At 43.1% G+C, this 19,475-nt stretch overlaps 1 protein-coding gene across 2 annotated transcripts in view; it reads right to left on the bottom strand.

Moving 5' to 3' along the window:
- PCSK6 (proprotein convertase subtilisin/kexin type 6) overlaps nucleotides 1-19,475 on the bottom strand; it is a 219,952-nt gene that overhangs the window by 33,072 nt on the left and 167,405 nt on the right. For both annotated transcript variants that reach the window (XM_006901327.1, XM_006901328.1), the window contains 3 exons: nucleotides 15,225-15,327; nucleotides 13,421-13,617; nucleotides 11,053-11,140 (listed from right to left, as the gene is read on the bottom strand). In XM_006901327.1, the coding sequence (XP_006901389.1) occupies nucleotides 11,053-11,140; nucleotides 13,421-13,617; nucleotides 15,225-15,327 (388 nt within the window). The remainder of the gene's footprint in view (nucleotides 1-11,052; nucleotides 11,141-13,420; nucleotides 13,618-15,224; nucleotides 15,328-19,475) is intronic.

The following is a 19,475-nucleotide window of genomic DNA, read 5'->3' as shown; positions in this document are numbered from 1 at the left end:
ATAGAGAAGCTCTGGAATATTCACATAATGGAGTACTATGCTGCATAGAAAAACAAGGAACTCATGAAATAGTTTTCAAAATGGATGACCCTGGAGAACAATATGCTGAGTGAAATATCTGGGTCACAAAAGGACAAATATAGTGGGCATAGTGCCACTGTTGTAAAACAGGATTGACATAGGGGTGGGGGTGGGGAGATTGGGAAATATGGGATAAATTATGTATACTGCATTGAAACAGATGAGAGAGAGAGAACAAGGTATATATGATTAGGTATTATTGTCATGAAATGAGTCCAGAATGAAGGCTGCACAGTAGAGTGGATTTGGGGGGAGGGATTGTATAATAATAAAATAATTTTTCTTTTACTTTTCCAAGAGAAGAACGAACTGGAGGGGAGGGGTGGGCAGGGAGAAAAGTGCAACAATCAATGAATGGAAATTTAAAATCTCTGTAAATGTTCATTAAAATTAATTAAAAAAAAGAGGTGGGCTTGTCAACAGAAACATGAAGAAATGCTTAAAATCACTGGCAGTAGGAAAGGAGCAAATCAAAACCACAATGAGATACCATCTCACCTTAGTAGAAGTGGCAAAGTTTAACAAATAAGCAAGCAATAAATGTTGGAAAGGATGCAAGGTATAAGGAAAGCAGTATAAAATAAAAATTAACAAAACAGAACAAGCGTGGGCTGGCGACATCAGGCAGGACTACTCTTGCCAAAAAGATGAGCAGCTTGATCTAGGGTGGGGCTCTGGGTCATGTCTAGAGAACTGAAAACTGAAACCTGTCAAATGGACAACTAAGTATGCTGACATGACAAAGTCTCAGTAAAGACTCTAGAGACCAAGGCTCAGGGGTGCCTCCTTGGCTGGCATGTTATCACATATCAGTCAGTATGCACATTCTTGTATACCAAGCCTAGTTATGACTCCATGGGTGGAAGGCTCGGCCATCCACTCTCCTGACTTGGTCACATGCAACTGCTTCCTTTGGCTGATTTTAATGTGTACCCATCCCTGTAATAAACCAGAACTGTGAGCAGAACAGTTTGAGTTTTTTGTGACACATTAAACCTGTGATGGCATTGGGAGCCCCCTGAACTTGTGATGGTGTTGGCAGTTAGAGTGTCTGTATGTGCCGTTGAGTTGCCTGTGACTCATAGTTCCGCAGCCTGCTCTATTCTGAGCCAGTCTCGCTGATTCCAACACATTATACTCATTATCCCAGTTACTGTATCAATCCATCTCATATGTGTCTTCCTCTTCTGTGCTGTCCCTCCACCCTTCTCCAAGAATTGGTCTCTCCAGGCCATGTGCCCAAAGTATGTGAGACGGAGCTTCAAAATCCCAGCCTCCAAGGAGAGTTTCACCCTCTCCAAGACTGATTTATTTTCTTGGCAGTCCATGGTATGTTCAAGACTCTTCTCCAGTGCCACAAATCAAAGGCATCAATTCTTCTGTCATACTTAGTCATTGTCCAGATCTCTGAAGCATAACAAGTAATTGGAAGACCATGGCCTGGATTAGCCGCACCTTTGTCTCTAGACTGATATCATTGCTTTTTAGCACTCTAGAGAGGTCCCTGACAGCAGATTTTCCCAATGCAATTGGTCTTTTGATTTCCTGAACTGCTAGTGTTAAGAGTGTTGATTGTGAAAAAAAAAAATTTAAAAAAAAAAAAGAGTGTTGATTGTGGATCCAAGCAAGCTGTAATTGCTAACTACCTCAATCTTTTCTCTATCATGGTGCTGCCAATTGGCCCAGTGGTGAGACTCTTTGTCTTCCTGATGTTAAGCTTCAATCCATATAGAAGACTACATCCTTGACCTTCTGCAGTAAGCACTTCAGGTCTTCCTCAGCTTCAGCAAGCAAGGTTGTGTCATCTGCATTAATACAGGTTGTTGATGTGTCTTCTGCCAATCTTGATGTCACATTCTTCCTCATAAAGCCCTGCTTTCCAGAATGATCCATTCTGCATACAGATTGAAAAGGTATGGGGACAGGATGCATCCCTGACACACTCTTTTTCTGATTTTGAACCATGCAGTGTTTCCTTGCTCTATTTTGAGGGCTGTTTCCTGGTCCAAGTACAGGTTTCACATAAGCACAATCAAGTGTTCTGGGATTCCCATTTTCTCAAGGTTAGCCAAAATTAGCAGTGGGAAAGTTTAGCAGTTTTGGTATTGTGACTTAGTGTATTTGCTCCATCTTTTTTTGATGTTTCCTGGATCATTCAGGATTTTGTGCATGCCTCCGTTTAGTATTGCCCTTCGAGGTTTAAATTTGTTTTTCAGTTCTTTTAGCTTGAAGAATACTGTATGAATTCTTCCCTTTTTGTTTTCTAACTTCAGCTCCTCTCACATAATAGTTCACTTTATCTTCTCAAGTTACCCTTCATAATTTTCTGTTCATCTCCCTCACTTCTGCAATCTTTCCCTTTATTTTTGCCTCTTGATGTTCTAGTGTAATTCGGAGTCTCTCGTGACATCTATTTTGGCCTTTTCTTTCATCCTTATCTTTACAAACTACCTTTTGTTTTATTAATACCATCCCACACTCGTCTCTAATTGTTGTCCTCCAACCTGTTATTGAGATGATTTTCAAATTTAGATAGGATACACTCAAGATTGTATTTTGATTCTTGTGCATTTGTTTTAATTTTCTTCAGCGTCAATTTGAACTTGCACATGAGCAATTGATTTTCTCTTCTACCTTCATCACTTGGCCTGGTTTTGACTGTTGATATTGAGCTTCTCCAAATTTTATATGCACAAATGAGTTGATCTGATTTCCGTGTAGTTCATCACGTAAGGTCTGTGTGTATAGTTGTTGCTTGTGGGGTATTTTTTAACGAAAATATTTTAATGATTTTGATGAAATTTTGCAAAAAGTTGGATTTTTACTCATTGATTTTGTCGCACATTTTCCTCCTTCTCTCCCCCTTCTCCTCCCCAATTACCTTTTTTAAAAAAAATATTCATTTATTGTTGCACAGTTTCCTCTCTCCCTCTCCCCTTCCCAACCCCAGCATACTTTGCAATGTACCTCTTATTCTAGACAGTTGTCACACATATAATGCCCAATCATACATTCCTTTTAAACAGTTCTTTTCTCCATCTGTTCCAATATAGTGTTCATTATCTAGCAAGTCTCTTCCTACTATCTTCCCAAATCCCCGTGCTTAGTGTGCTATGCAGTATTTGTCCTTTTGAGACTGAGATAATTTCACTTCACATAATGTCCTCCAGAGTCACCCATGTTATGTAATGTTTTAAGAGTTCATTGTTTTTTTAGCTGCATAGTATATTCCACTGTATGAACATACCATCGTTTTTCTATTCGCTCTTTTGTTTATGGTCACTTGAATAGCTTCCATTTCTTTGCTATTGTGAATAATACAGCAATAAACATGTGTTTGCATACATTTGTTTGGATGGTGGTTCTGGTTTCTTTAGGGTATTCCAGTAGTGGAATTGTTGGGTCAAATAGTATTTCTATTTCCAACTATTTGAGAAAACACCAGACTGCTTTCCATAGTGGTTGCACCATTTTACAGTCCCAGGGTTCCAATCTCTCCTCAACCTCACCTGCATTTGTTATCTGCTGCTCTGTTCAATTTTGCTATTGTTACTTGGATGAGATGATAGCTCATAGCTGCTTTTATTTGCATATCTCTGAGAGTTAGGGATTTTGAACATTTCTTCATGTATTTGTTTGCTATGGAATTTCATTTTTGGTGAAGTGTCTGTTCATATCCTGTGACCATTTTATGATTGGATGGTTTACCTTTTTCTTGAGAGGTGCTGGGGTACTCTATATATTTTAGATATTAATCCTTTAGCAGATATGTCATTGTTGTTGTCTTTATGTTGTTTTATGTGACTCATAGTGACTCTATGTACAACAGCCCTAAACGCTGCTCTATCCTGTGCCAATCTTATTGTCTCCTTTTATCATCCCTAGTCATTTTCCAGCTCTCTGGTGCACAGCAAGTGATTGCAAAGACCATGGCCTATATCAAGCACACTTTAGTCTCCAGACAAACATCATTGCTCTTCAGTACTTTGGAGAGGTCTCTGACCACAGACTTTCCCAACGCAATACATCTCTTAATTTCCTGGCTGCTGGTGTCAAGAGTTTTGATTGTGGAGCCAAGCAAACTAAAGCTGTTTACAATCTCAATATCTTGTTCCCAATCAGCCCAGTAGTGAGAATCTTTGTTTCCTTGATATTGAGCTTCTCTCCACATTGAAGGTTGTAGTTCTTGACCTTTTGCAGGAAGCACTTCAGATCTTCCTCAGTTTCAGCAGGCAGGGTTGTGTCACCTGCATAACAGAGGTTGTTGATGAGTCTTCCTCCAATCCTGATGCCACATTTCTCCTTATAGAGCCCAGCCTCCTGGATAATCTGTTCTGCATATAGATTCTGAAAGAAAAAGCAAGGCCCCAGGAAATGACAGTATGCCAGTTGATACACTTCAACAAACAGATCCTGCCCTAGATGTGCTCACCAAGTTGTGCCAAGAAATCTAGCAGACAACAACATGGCCAACTGACTGGAAGAGATGTATATTTGTTCCCAGTCCCAAGAAAAGTAATCTGACAGAGTTTGGAAATTATTGAACAATATCATTAAAACCACATGCAAGCAAGATTCTACTGAAGATTATAAAAAAAAAAACCAAAAAACAAAAACAAAAACAAAAAACCCACAACTGGAACAGCAGCACATCAACAGAGAACTGCTAGAAGAGCAGGCTGGGTTTAGTAGAGGTCATGGTACTAGGGAGATTGTTGTTCTTGTTGTTAAGTACCGTCGAGTTGCAGGTGACTCATAACGACCCTATGAAGGAGAGTCCTCAACACTTGGGTGTCTCTCATCCTCTCTCCAGGTTCATAGGGTTTCCAGACGCAAGCTATTACAGAAGTGGATCCCACTCCTTCTTTCAAGCATGTTTTAATCAGGGAGCTTCACCCCACTCTCTATCAGCATTGGGTAACCAGCCATTAACGCATTTGACACATCAGTGTCACACTGTTCAGCCTCACAACAACCACAACTTACTGCTGTATGACAACTCAACACCAGGGCTACACGACCTAGAGGAATGTCTGAACAAAAAAAATGAAAGACTGGCCTAGAGGGCGGCAGGTATTAAGTCTCCCAAAACTCTAGGCGGGGGGACAAGACCTTTCAGGGTTTTAGCAAGCCAGCACGCCCAAATGCTGGCAAAGTCCTTCCGCCAGACCCCCAGTTCATCTGGCATGAGGAAGATTGTAGCTAATGTTAAATGGATCTTGGCTGAAAGCAGGAAACACCAGAGGAATGTCTATCTGTGTTTCATTAACTATGCAAAGGCATTTGACTGTGTGGACCACAACAAACTGTGGCTAAATCTGAGAAGAATGGGAATCCCAGAACACTTGATCATGCTTATGTTGTTGTTGTTGTTAAGTGCCTTCGCGTCACAGGCGACTCATAACGACCTTTTAATGGGGGAGCTCCACCCCACTCTCTGTCCACATTGGGCAGCCAACAATTCCTATACTTGGACCAGGAGGTAGTTGTCAGAACAGAGCAAGGAAACACTTTATGGTTCAAAATTGGGAAGGGTGTATGCCAGGGATGTGTCCTATCTCCATGCCTTTTCAATCTATATGCAGAACAGTCCATGGTACTTCTCCAACACCATAGCTCGAAGGCATCAATTCTCCTTCCATTATACCTAGTCATTGTCCAGCTTTCTTATGCATAGCAAGTAATTGTGAAGACCATGAACTGAATCAGGCACACCTTTGTTTATAGTTTATCATAATATTCCATTTTAAACTTTTTAATTTCAGTTGGTTATGTTGTGATATTGCCCCTTTTATCTCTTATTTGGATTATTTGTGTCTTTTCCCTTGTTAATTTTGCTAGTGGTTTGTCAATTTTATTGAGTTTTTTGAAGGACCAACTTCTGGTATTGTTTATGGTTTCTATGTTTTCTATTTAGTTTATTTCTGCCCTGATTTTTATAATTTCTTTTAGAGGTTGACAAGTTTTCTTGCTTTTCTTTTCCAACTTGTTGGAGGTGTTCGGCTAAAGAATCTATCTCCCCTTTTGATTTGTTTTCCTATTGCTATAAACTGACCTCTGATTACTACTGCTTTGGCTATTTCCCAGAAGTTTTGGTAAGTTAGTTTTCACAGTCATTTGTTTCAAGAAATTTTTTAATTAAATTTTTGTTTTTTCTTTTAAGCCACTCAAGTTTAAGCAGGGTGTTATTCAGCTTTCAAATATACGGTTTTCCCCTCTCTTTTATCCTCTTGTTATTGATTTCTATTTTCGTAGCATTGTGCGCTGAGAAATTGATTTGCATTATTTCTGTTTTCTAAATTTATTGAAGCTTTTAGTGACCTAAAATATGATCTATTCTGGAGAATTTTCCATTCATGTTGGAGAAGAATGTATATTAAGCTTTTTTGGGGTGCACTGGCCTGTATATGAGATCAAGTTGATTGATTGTGTGGTTTATTTCTTCTGCATCTTTTTTGAGTTTCTTTCTGGTATTTCTATTTTTTCTTGAGAGTGGTATATTAAAATCTCCAACTACTACTGTGTTGTGGTGGTGTCTATTTCTTTTTTTCAGGTCTGTTAAGATTTGCTTTCTGTATTTTGTAGCTCTATTATTTGGTCCACACATACTTATTATGGATATTTCCTCTCATTATATTGACCATTTAAGCATTATATAGTGATCTTCTTTGTCCTTTGTGATGGTTTTTACACTGAAATCTGTTTATGAGAGATTAATATTGCTACTCATGCTTTTTTCTTGTTGCCATATGCTTAGTATGTTTTTTCCACCTTTTTATTTTCAGTCTTCCTTTTCTTCACTTTTCAGATGTGTCTCTTGTAGATAGCATATTGATGGAGTTTTTTGTTTGTTTGTTTTGTTTTTTATAATCCAATATGCTACTCTTTTTCTCTTCACTGGTGCATTTAAACCATTTACATTCAGTGCAATTATTGAGAAGCATGGTTTTATTGTTATCTTTTAGTTGAGTTCTTTTTGCTGTTGCTTGTTTTTTTAAAAAAGTATTTGCAATAAATAAGTCACTGATTGTACAAAATGAAATAATTTTATCCCTTGCTCAGCATACAGACTGAATAGGTATGGAAAAAGGATACAATGCTGATGCTAAGGTTCCCTGATATTAAACCATACAGGTCACTAATGCTTAGGATGTCGATCATTATGTGCTCCATTTCAGTTTTGAGACCCTCTAATTTTCTTAGAGTCATACTTCATATATTCTATGATCCAATTATTAATGAATGTTTGAAGGTGTTTCTCTTGTTTTTAATGCCTTCCAATCTGAGAGGTTCTGCTTCTGAGAATGTTTCTCTGTTATTCATAAGGTTTCTCAAAGGCCTGTTATTTCAGAAGCAGACGGCTAATCCTGGTTCTTAGTCTGGAAGCTTCACTTAAACTTATCTGTCTTGGGTCACTCTGCTAGTAATTGAAATATGGGTAGTGTAGCTTCGAACATCCCAACAAAATACAAGTCACTCAGTATAGCAAATTTCCAGATAAGTGCTGTCCCCACAAAACCAAACCATAAAAAGGCAGCATACTGGCATCATAAGACAAACATGCATGCTATGGGAAACAGAGCCCAGACTAGCTCACCTGGGAAAGTGTTTCTGCCAACCTAGAGAAGACTGGAATTGAGGGGCCCAGCCAGGTCAGAGTTTCTGCTGGTCTGCTGTGCCTAATTCATGAATTAAATATTATCGTAGTTACATATAGGGTCACTATGAGTCATCTATGACTCGATGGCACCTAACAACAACAACAAAAACAGAGAAATCTCAGTAGGCCTAGTGGGCAGAAAGTGATGCTACCAAGCCAAAGATGGATGATTTTAATCTGTGGCCCTCAGGCCTGGTTTTAACTGTTTTTGGTCAAACATTCTTCTAAGTGGTATAGCACTGGTCTGTCCATTTGCTACAGAGGTAACTCTTGGTTGCTGAGATGCTAAACATTGTGACGCTAAACACTGTGACACTGATGTGTCAAATGTGATAATGGCTACCCATGGTGGACAGTGTTTGTGGAACTCTTGGATTAAAATAAGCTTGGAAGCAGGAGTGGCATCTACTTCTAAAATAGATTGTCTCTGGAAAATCTATGAACTTGGAGAAACGATGAAAGTAATACAAGTGTTCAGGTCTTTTGTTCATAGGGTTAGTATGAGTCATCTATGACTTGGTGGCACTTAACATCAACAACAACAACAACAATCACCACCACCACAACAGCAGTTACACATATGTGAAGGAAAAACCAGAGTATGTATATGAATCAGTATTCTTTGTGCTTTGAGGCTTGTGGCAGGGGTTTTGGAACCTATCGCCTATGGCTAAAACAGTACTAACTGTGTATAATTTTAAAAAGAAGTAACCAAAACCCCACCAAAACTGTTCTTGAGTCAATTTTGACTTCTTGAGACCCCACAGCACCAAGAAGTATTGTCCTGTAGAGTGTGCAAGGTGGTGAGGTTTCTGGAAGTGGACTACCGCAGCCTTCTCTCACAGAGTGCTGGCAATGCTGCAATTACAGTGCTCAACCATGTGCTCACTTCGGCAGCACATATACTAAAATTGGAACGATACAGAGAAGATTAGCATGGCCCTTGCACAAGGATGACACGCAAATTCGTGAAGCGTTCCATATTTTTTAAAAGTATTAGGAGGAAAACAACTCAGCTCCCTGCTGGGAAGTTGGAAGTGATGTATGGTTGACCTTGCAGCAGGTTTACGTAGGCTGTGAATTGCATAGAAGAGATTGCCTATCATTCTACTGGTGGATTCAAATCACTTGCCTCTGGGTTGAAAGCATAATTCCTTACCCCCTAGACCACCAGAGATCCTGAGGAAGACTGCTACTGTGAAAAAATACAAGATTTTGAGAAAAGTTGAATAAATCACCAAAAGAGAGAAACAAAGGAGACCCAAAAAAAGTATGATGATGGAGGAAATAAAGCTAAAACAATGTAAAAAAAAAAGTGCTCAACCATGAACCAAGAGTCTGGCAGCTGAAACCCTCCATCCATTGTACCTAATCACCTACATGGAGGGTAAGGACATTTATGCTGTAGGCTGGGAAGGTAGTCCACAAGCCCTCTGTGTGGAGGTGAACCCATACCCTCGCCCACTAAACACTGGGGCTTCTGTGCACAAGTTAAATCATGCCTGCACTGTGTCCTCCTGAAACCTTCCTGCCCGTAGCCCTGGAAGGAGTAGGATGGCCAGCAGGCAGCAGTGCGCTCATTTGCTTTAATATGACAGTGAGTTGGAGCCACAGCTCACAGGACATTAAGTAACAAAAGAAAGTTTTTTTGCTCATTTCCCTGGAAGCTAGTCCTTGCTTAGACCTATCGCTTCTCCCTGTGTGGCCCCTGACAAAGAGCTTTTCCTCCCTGCCTGGAGGCCTCTGATCTCACCTTGCCAGCTAGCAGAGAAGGGTTCCCTGGAAATGGTGTCTAGAGGTTAACTCTTCCTGAGTCTTTTAGTTTCTACCCAGAGTGGAAGGTTAGAACAGGAGGTGGCATCCTGGTTGGCCAAGGCCCCTCAAGAAGCCACCCCTGCCAGTTGCAGTGCCCTTTCTGCTTCTTTCATGAAGAAATGAGAGCATTCATCCTGAAATGTTTTCTAATAAGTGCATCCATCACTCCTAATCCTTCCTTGTCCAGCTAAAGAGTGAAAATGCCAGTATATCTGCTGAACAGCTTGGGGGGCTCTGGGCCTATCCTTTCTACAGACTCCAGGTCTGTGGACACTCTTTTCCCCAGTTCTGTAAGATCCAGGCAACATTCCTGAGGCAGGAACAGCTTTCCCTGGATTATGATTCATTTCTTTGTCTAGTGTATAAACCTTGTATATGCCACCCACCTGAGGCCATAATGGCATCAACAGTGTGTGCTCCCTACAAAGCAGTGATGTTTTCTTGCTGTTTGGAAAGTGTGTGTAATGATAGTATTTACTTTATTGATCATTGTGAAGATTAAGCAAGATGACATTACTGGAAGCACCAGGAATAAGAGCATCTTTCCCTTCCTCCCTCTAAAACCCCACTCTTCTTTTGTGGCTCAGATCCAGCAATGTGGGGTGGACTGAAGTCCTACAGGGCCACCTATACACAGGTGATACTAGACAAGCACCAATTTGTCCCCTCAGAGCCATGGATACAAGGTGCTTACCCCACCAGGTGCACTAGTCAGAACCAGCTGCTTTTTCACAAGAGCCTGTGGGTTCCTGGCACATCATGCTTTAGAAGACCCTCTCTTCCTTAACAGAGAGACCTGCTTCTTCTACATGGTGGCATGTTTTCAGCATTGTTTTTAACAAAGTGGTTTCTACATAGTAACCTTGAGGAAAGAGTGTTGTATATTTGAGTGTATTCATGGACTAGGTAAACATTTGAAGCTATTCCAATAGCTGCATTGCAACTCCAAGGGCTTTAAATGCACCAGCTGCTCTGCAGAGGAAAGATGGGTCATTTCTTTCAACAATAACAAAAACAATACAAACCACTCTCAGAAAGATGCTTTTAAAGGAAAAATGTGCTGAGTTTGGTGGTGGTTCCTTAGAGAGGAAGCAACTGCAGCTGGAGGGAGATGCCAGAAAAAGGAAATTGGCAATGGGAGTGGAGGCTGTGAAGGAGGGGAAGTGCTGGGTCTTTCTCAGGGAGACATGAGGATACTTTTCCTTTCTGTGCTAAGTTCTACGTTATTATACCATAAACTTATGCTTCTACCCATTTTCTAAATGTTGTATTAAGTCTAGAAATTTTCATTATCTTCTAACTTTGCCCCTTAAACAACAATAATCTTTAAGTAGAAACATGATTTAACAGATACAGAATTTTTATCCTGAAAGGATTTGTATCTCCAAAATATAAAAAAAAGATGCAAATATTCCACAGATTCCAAACATAACATAAAAATGTCCCCAAAGGGTACAAACCTTTTGGCCTGCTTCTGGTTTGTAGGGGAATCTTACCTGAATCCTTCTTTACAGACAGTACATTTTTCTGGCTCATCAAGGCACTTTTTACAGCTTGGGTGGCATTTAAGGCAGTTTTTCTGACCTAGAGAAAAACAGCATGATGAAGAAAATGGTAGGGGCAAACAAGACAGCAGTGTTATGTGTCTCCAGGTCTCCAGGACAGCTGGTGGCCTCTGGAACCATCAAACTGACTACTCATCATGACCATACAAACAACAGATCTGAACCTTGCCTTGTCCTATGCCATCCTGACCATCTCTGAGCAGCTAGAGCCCATGGTTACAGTCATAAGTCAACACATCTTATTGAAAATCTTTGGATCCTCCTCTCTTTTCCCAATCTTCCACCTTTCCCAGCATGATGCCTTTATCAAAGGACTGACCCTTCTGAAACAAATCTTCCCCATCCTTATCTCTAAGAGGACCATGACTGCACTTTCTCCAAGACAGAACTGAACTGAACTAACAAGAGCTACAGACCATACTGAGAACAGTGTACCCACGTAGGGGATCTTGGAGCCACTCTTCTCTCCTTCTGGGGTACATAAACATTTTCCAGCAAACTCTAGGCTTAGGAGGTGGGCTCTTTCCATAGTATCTTCCCTGGTTCTGCTTATTTCAACACCAGGCAGACCAGCTGGGGGATGGGTGATGCTGTTAGGTTGCCATGGAGTCAGGTACGACTCCTCATGACCATATGAAAAGCTGACCTGAACCCTGTCCTGCTCTGTGCCATTCTTATCATCTCTGACACACTTGAGTCCACTGCTGCAGTCACTGTGCCAATCTGTGTCTTTGGAGGTCCTTTGTTCACTCTCTACCTTTCCAAGGAGAAGTCTCTCCTAGGAACACGCCCAAAGTATGTGAGATCAAGCTTCTTCCTTGCCTCCATGGAGCACTCTGGCTTCACTTTCTCCAAGACATATCTGTGATGGGAGATTAATCAGGTACAAATCTTGATCAAAGTGACAGGGTAGGCCATCTCTCCCTGAAGTGATGACAACTCCCCATTCGTTGGGAAGAATTCTGGGCAATCAGAGCTCCCATCACATGGATGGGTTATGCCCTCTCTCACTCACATGCACTCCTGCCCTGTTTGACTACTGAGTGACAAGGGCCCATGAAGTCTCACCTCCCACAGAGACTGGCCCAGGTCTGGGAGTGAAAGGCCATGTCTTTCAGGTCCTGCCCATACCTGCAGGCAGCAGGCACCCAGGTAGGGTGGTGGGTAAGGGATGTGGCTCGCTCTGCCTTGGGAAGAACTGGAAATGCTGGAGTCCATGAACAGCTGTTAGCCCAGGTCAGCACGTACAAGGCAGTGAAGTAGACCTGGATGACTATGCCTTTTCCCTCAGAGATGCCAGTTACTTAGTGGCTTCATCTGCCTTTAAAGTATTATGGTCCCTTCTGCACAGGATGCCTCCTGCTTGCTAGAGCCTGAGGGCCAGACCCACTACGTGCTCTGTGAAGGACATCACAGCACTCACTTCTCCACAGCTGTTTGAAAGCTACCCTCCATTATGGTCACCAAAATGCTGCATTGTAACCCATCCAGTGCCAGCTAACCTGGTCAGACACTAGTGTCTTGGGCTAGGTAAGTGGGAAGCCAATGTGCTGGGGGTGGGCAGTTGCTCTGAGTCCAGTCCATCCCTGCTGTGACAGGTGGTGGCCCTCTGGTCCTATCTGCACTTTAATCCAGTCTGTAAGAACAGGAACAAATCATTCCCCCCTCAGAGACATGGTCAGGCTACTTTATTGCTGTCTGAAAAGTACCTCTCATAATGAACCATCCTGGTGGTAGAAATAAGGCTCAAGTCCACTCATAGCTACCTCTGAAGAAAGAAAATATGCCACTGGGAACCGTCAGGGCACAGCTCACCTGACACATGGAGTCTCCACAGGTCGGAGACCAAGGTAAGGGGTCTGAGCCCAGCACAAGGCAGGGGCCATCCTCTTTGTGCAGGATGGTAAATGTCCACCTGCATGTGAATCCCAGCTTCAGGCCAGCAGCCGCTCCTTGGAGGGCTGTTCCTGTCCCAGTCCTGATCCAGCTTGCCCTGGATCCCCTCACTGCACAGGCCTGTTCTCCAAGCCACAATGAGAAGGAAGGACTTACAGATGGCAGCACAGGGAGTGCCCACTTTATGTGCCTCGAGCATAACCTGCCCTCGCCTTCTTTGCGTTGAGGTGTTCCCTTGCCAGCCTGGCATGCAGCGAGCTGTTCAGCCTAGGTTCATGCACAATTTGCCCCCAGCACCATTTGGCCAGTCAGGTCCCTCCCCTGCATGACGCCCTCTCCATGCCAGGTGGCAGGGTACAGAGGACACCCATTCCCCTTGCAATTCTCATTGGCCTGCACTTACTTTGATCAGCGTAAAACCCCATGGGACACGAGCTCATGCAGGCCCCCTTCTCCTGGTGGTGGAAGAAGCCATGACGGCAGGACAGGCACTGGGTGGGGGCTCGGCCAGAGCAGGACTCACAGCCCTTGTAACAGCGGCGGCAGCGCCTCGCCAAGGTGTCCCCGAAGTAGCCCAGGGGGCAGGTGCTCACACACTTCCTATAGAGACAGGGCCATGAGGCTGGTCAGCTCAGCCCGCCACCTGCTGTTGCCCACCTGCCAGCTACCCTGGGCCAGACTAAGGGAGGCCAGACCGCTTGACAGGCCCTGCAGCCTTCAGAGCCCACCCTGGATCAGCAAAGCCACAGAGGACAAAGGCTCTGGGATGAGTTCCAGACAACTGAAGCCGGTGTCTGCTCTGTAGTTGCAAGGGCACAGCTGGGGGCTCAGGGGACACAGCTGCCTCATAGGGAGGGCCTAATGCTGCTGTCTTCAGTGTCATGTGACTCCCAGAACCTCTGCTTAGACAGCCTCTTGGGGAGAAGCATTGGCCACACTCATTCTCCTGGTTCCGTACAGGTATGTCCAGGAACTCCGCAGGCCTTGAGACAGGCCACACTCCTCCACCAGGCACCAACATGCCTTAACCATTGCTTTTTGGGGTTGTCCTGAGTGCTGTTCAGGACAAAGCACCAGGGTGAGGTGTTTGGAGCATTAGTCAAGTTGCAGCCAAGTAGTCATCCAATGAGAACCAAGAAGAGAACTCCCCTATCAGATGGGATGGATAAAGCTGGGTTCAGGGTTGCGATGGAATAGATGAACCCTTGTTCAGGGTTCCCAGTATGGCTGTGGCTGGGAAGAAGTGTCAGTGCCAGGCTGGGGCAGAGGAAGGCTTGGGGGTGAATCTGCCAGGCCTCCTGGACAACCAGGCAGTATATTGCCTATCATCTGAGCCCCACAAGCTATATGGGGCAGTGGATGGCATGTCCCCAAGAGGGTGTGAATGGACAGCACAGCAGTAGGCTGGCAAAGGGGAGAACTTGCCAGGAAGGTGGAAGAAAGTGGGTGTGACCAAGCTGAGTAGTGCTCCAGGGGCCAGAGCACAGGCCTGGGCACAAGGACATTCAGAAGAGCCATGTGCCCTCAGCTCCGGGGGTGGGGTGGGGTGGGCTTGTTGTCTCTGGAGCGTGCCTGCAGTGAAGCTCATGATAGAGCTCTCCAGACGGTCAAGTACCATCGTCTTGATGTTGTTAGGAAATCAAATAGGGTAAAACCATGCCATCCACTTGGAAAGCAAGGAGAAAGGGGCTGAGACCCTAAAATGACCCTGGCCTGTGCAATATAACCCCAGTTTTGTGTCCCCCAAAAGCTGTGCTGAAAGTCTTCCTCCTGGCTTTTCTTGTGAATGGTGTCAGTTAACAAAGTCATACTGGAATGGGTGCAGTGGGTACTAATGCTAGTCCCTTCCGTGTGATGTTTTATACAGGGGGATTGGCAGAGACACAGGCATGCACACAAGGGAAAGGACCATGTAAAGATGTAGCAGCAAGTGAACGCGAGGGGTTGCTTGCATCACCAGAAGGCAGGAGCCACCTTTGAAGCTCTCAGGAGAAACTGACAGCCACTCTGATCTGGATCTCAGCTTCCAAAACTGTGAACAGAAGTCCACTCCCCACTCCCAGCCCTTCTTCCATGCCTGGGGATGGGGCTCCTCTGTGAGGTCCACACATGCAGAGGAAGTCCTGTCCCATCAGTTCCTCTACTCTGCCAGGGGACAGGGCAATTCAGTAGGACAGGGCCCTCAGAGGAAGCCCCACCACCCTTACCTGCCAATCTTTGAGTTCCCCAGGCTGAAGTGCACGCAGCTCAAGCACTGGTCCGCACTGGGGCCTTCACAGCCTTTGTCACCACACTCTGGATGGCACAGACCTTAAAGAGACAAGGATTTCCTTTCATCCTTAGAGACACATTCTTAGCCAAGTGTGAGCTGTTTGGGGGACTACAGCTGGTCTGGAAGGCTAGAAGGTAGAGCATGTTTAGGGTTTTCCTCTGGGTCCTGAGGCAAGTGCAGGATGATGCAGCTGGGTTCCAGTCATGGGGGCAAGAGGGGACACATGGCAGATTCCATGCAGTTGTTGTTAGGTGCCATTGAGTTGACTATAACTCATAACCCTGTGAACAATAGCTCTGAGCTTTGCCCTGTCCTGTGTCATCCTCATATTTGAGCTCATTATTACACAGATTCCATTTTGTTGTTATGTGCCGTCAAATCACCTGTGACTCATTGCAACCCTATGTACAACAGCCCTAAATCCTGCTCTATCCTGTGCCAATCTTATTGTCTCTATACACCTACCACAATTACCCCAGTCACTGAATCAATCCATCTCATCGAGGGTCTTCCTCTCTAGCACTGTCCCTCCACCCTCCCAAGCATGATGTCCTTCTCCAAGGACTGGTCATTCCTTGCAACATGTCCAAAGTATGTCAGATGAATCTTCAGAATCCTTGTCTCCAAGAAGCAGACTGGTTTAACCCTCTCCAGGATGAATCTGTATGTTCTCTTAGCAGTCCATGGTATATTCAATACTATTCTCCAACACCACAGTTCAAAGGCATCAATTTCCTTCTATCAACCCTAGTAATTTTCCAGCTCTCTGGTGCATAACAAGTGATTGCAGAGACCATGGCTTGTATCAGGCACACACACCTTAGTCTCCAGACTGACATCATTGCTCTTAAGTACTTTGGAGAGGTCTCTGACAGCAGACTTTCCCAACATGAAACATCTTTTAATTTCCTGTCTGCTGGTGCCAAAAGTGTTGATTGTGGAGCCAAGTAAATGAAAGAGGTTTACAATCTCATTCTCTTTACCATCCATCCTGATGCAGCCAATTGACCCAGTGCTAAGAATCTTTGTTTTCTTGATGTTGAGCTTCAATCCATATTGAAGGCTGCAATCCTTGACCCTCTGCAGCAAGCACTTCAGGTCTTCCTCAGCTTCAGCAGGCAGGGTTCTGTCATCTGCATAAAGCAGATTGTTGATTCTTCCAACAATCCTGATGCCACATTTCTCCTTATAGAGCCTAGCCTCCCAGATAATCTGTTCTGCATATAGATTGAAAAGATATGGAGATAGGACACATGCTGACATACATCCTTCCCAATTTTGAATCATGTAGTGTTTCTTTGCTCTGTTCTGACAACTGCCTCCTGGTCCAAGTTGGTTTTGCATTAGCACAATCAAGTGTTCTGGGATTTCCATCCTTCTTAGAGTCAGCCAGTTTGTTGTGGACCACACAGTCAAATGCCTTTGCATAGTCAATGAAACACAGACATTCCTCATGGAATTAAAATAAGATTCCATGAGAACCGGTAAAATAGCCAAGGATGGGGGTAAGCTTGAACAGGATTTCCTTGCTAGTCATTAGCGAGCTGAGATGGACTGGTGTTGGCCTCTCTGAATCAGATAATCATATGATCAACTATGCTGAGAATGAAAAACTGAGGAAGATTAGTGCCACATTCATAGTCAAAAAGTCTATTTCAAGATCTACCCTGAAGTCCTGTGCTGTGAGCTATAATACTATCCATATGTGTATAAGGAATACTTGTTTAATACAACTGTTATTCAAATATATGCACTAACAGCTAAAGCTAAATATGATGAAATAAAGGAATTCTATCTACTTTTGCAGTCTGAAACTGGCCATTCAGTCAGATTCATTAATAACAGTTGGTTATGGGAACTCAAAAGTTGGAAAGAAAGTAAAAGGATTGTTGTTGTTGATTGCCTTCAATTCGAGCATAACTCATAGTGACCCTATGAACAAAAGGCCTGAAGCCCCTCTACAGCTATAGACTTTTATCAAAGTTCATAGTTTAGAGAGGCGTGTTGTTTAAGAAGAGGATGCCACTCTTGTCTCCAAACCTGTCATAGAATGTTATTGGTTGAGTCGCCTCTATAACGACCCTATGTACAGGAGATCTAAACCCTTTCCTGTCCTGAACCAGTATCACTAATTCTGACACACTAACCTCCATTGATTGCCCTAGTCAGTGTATCAATCCATCTCATCTAGGTTCTTCCTCTCCTGCACTGTCCCTTCACCCTTCCCAGCATGATGTCCTTCAAGGACCGATCTCTCCTGGCCACATGTCCAAAGTAAGTGAGGCAGAGCTTCAAAATCCTAGCCTCCAAGGAAAGACTTGGTTTCACCCTCTCCAAGAAAGACCAATTTGTTTTCTTGGTAGTCCGTAGTACATTCTAGTCTTTTCTCCAGCACCAAAACTCAAAAGCATTTATTCTGTAATCCTTAGTCATTGTCCTACTCTCTGAAACATAAGTAACTGGTAAGACTGGCTTAGGTGCACCTTTGTATGTAGACTGACACCGTTGCTCTTCAGCACTCTGAAGAGGTCCATGACAGTGAATTTTCCCCATGAAATTCGTCTTTTGATTTCCTAACTGCAGGTGTTAAGGGTGTTGATTGTGGATCTCAGCAAACTGTAATTGCTAACAACCTCAATCTCTTCTCTATTATGGTGCTGCCAATTGGCTCTGTGGTGAGCATCTTAGTCTTCCTGATGCTAAGCTTCAATCCATATTGAAGCCTATAGTCCTTGACCTTTTGCAGGAAGTGATTCAGGTCTTCTTCAGTTTCAGCAAGCATGGTTGTGTCATCTGCATATCGCAGGTTGTTAATGAGTCTTCCTCCAATCTTGATGTCACACTCCTCCTCATAAAGCCCTGCCTCCTGAATGATCTGTTCTGCATAAACATTGAAAAGGTATGGGGACAGTATGCATCCCTGACACACTCCCTGCCTCATTTTGAATCATGCAGTACTTCCTTGCTGTATTCTGAGGACTGCTTCTTGGTCCAAATATAGGTTTCACATAAGCACGATCCAGTGCTCTGAGATGGAAATCATGGATTTGAGGAGAAAAATGAGGCTGGAGAACGAATGACTGAATTTTGTACATTTGATGATTTATTCATAGCAAACACCTTTTTAAAGAAATACACATGGTGTCTATCCACAATGCCTTTACCTGATAGACTGATTAGAAATCAGATTTACTACATCTGTGGAAAGAATTGCTGGAGAAGCTCAATATCAAAAGTCAAACCCACACTGTGAGCATGCCATCAATTTCTTATGTGCAAGTTAAAACTGAAGTTGAAGAAAATAAAAATAAGCCCCCAAGAGTCAAAATATGGCCTTGAGTCTGTCCCACCCAAATTTAAAAAAGATAATCACGTGAATAATCCCTCTGAAGCACTGAACACTAAGGATCAAAAACCAAATTAACTGTGGGATGATATGAAGGATATCATTCATGAAGAGGGCAAAAGTTCACTATAAAAATTAAGGAGAAAGAAAAGACAAAAGTGAATTCACAAGAGACCCTGAAAATAGCATGAAAATGTCAAGAAGTCTTAAACAAAAGGAAGAGATAATGAATTAAAAGAGCTGAGCAGATTTCAAAGGGCATTTTGAGAAGACAAAGAAAGTATTATAATGGAATATGCAAGAGGCTGGAGTTGGAGAATAAAAAGTGAAGAATTTGCTTGGCATTTCTCAAACTGAAGGAAACAAATTCAAGCCTTGAGTTGTGATACTGAGAAATGCTATAGAAACAATTTTGAATGACCCAGGAAGCATCAAAAGAAGAGGGAGGGAATACGTTGAGTTACTGTACAAAAAGAATTGGTAGACACAGAAATTTTTCAGGAAGTAGTATATGAAAAAGAGCCAATGGTGGTGACATTTGAGCTGCATTGAAGGCAATGGCAAAAAAATAAGGCCCAGTAACTGATGGGATACCAATTGATGTGTTTCAACTAATGGATGCATCCCTGGACACATTCACTATGCCAGAAAATATGGAACACAGCTCCCTGGCCAACTGACTGGAATAAATCCTTCTTTGTTCCTATATGCAAGAAAGAGATCCAAGAGACTACAGAAATTATTGTTATGTGCCATCGAGCTGCTTGCAACTCATAGCGACCCTATGTACAACAGCACTAAACTCTGTTCTGTCCTGTGCCAATTGCACTGTCTCTGACA

This window comes from Elephantulus edwardii, unplaced genomic scaffold (assembly GCF_000299155.1).
Source record: "Elephantulus edwardii isolate Elephantulus edwardi_28Jun2011 unplaced genomic scaffold, EleEdw1.0 scaffold00319, whole genome shotgun sequence".
Lineage (NCBI taxonomy): Eukaryota > Metazoa > Chordata > Mammalia > Macroscelidea > Macroscelididae > Elephantulus > Elephantulus edwardii.
The sequence above is the reverse complement of the archived record's forward strand: the minus strand, read 5'-3'. Positions and strand labels throughout refer to the sequence as shown.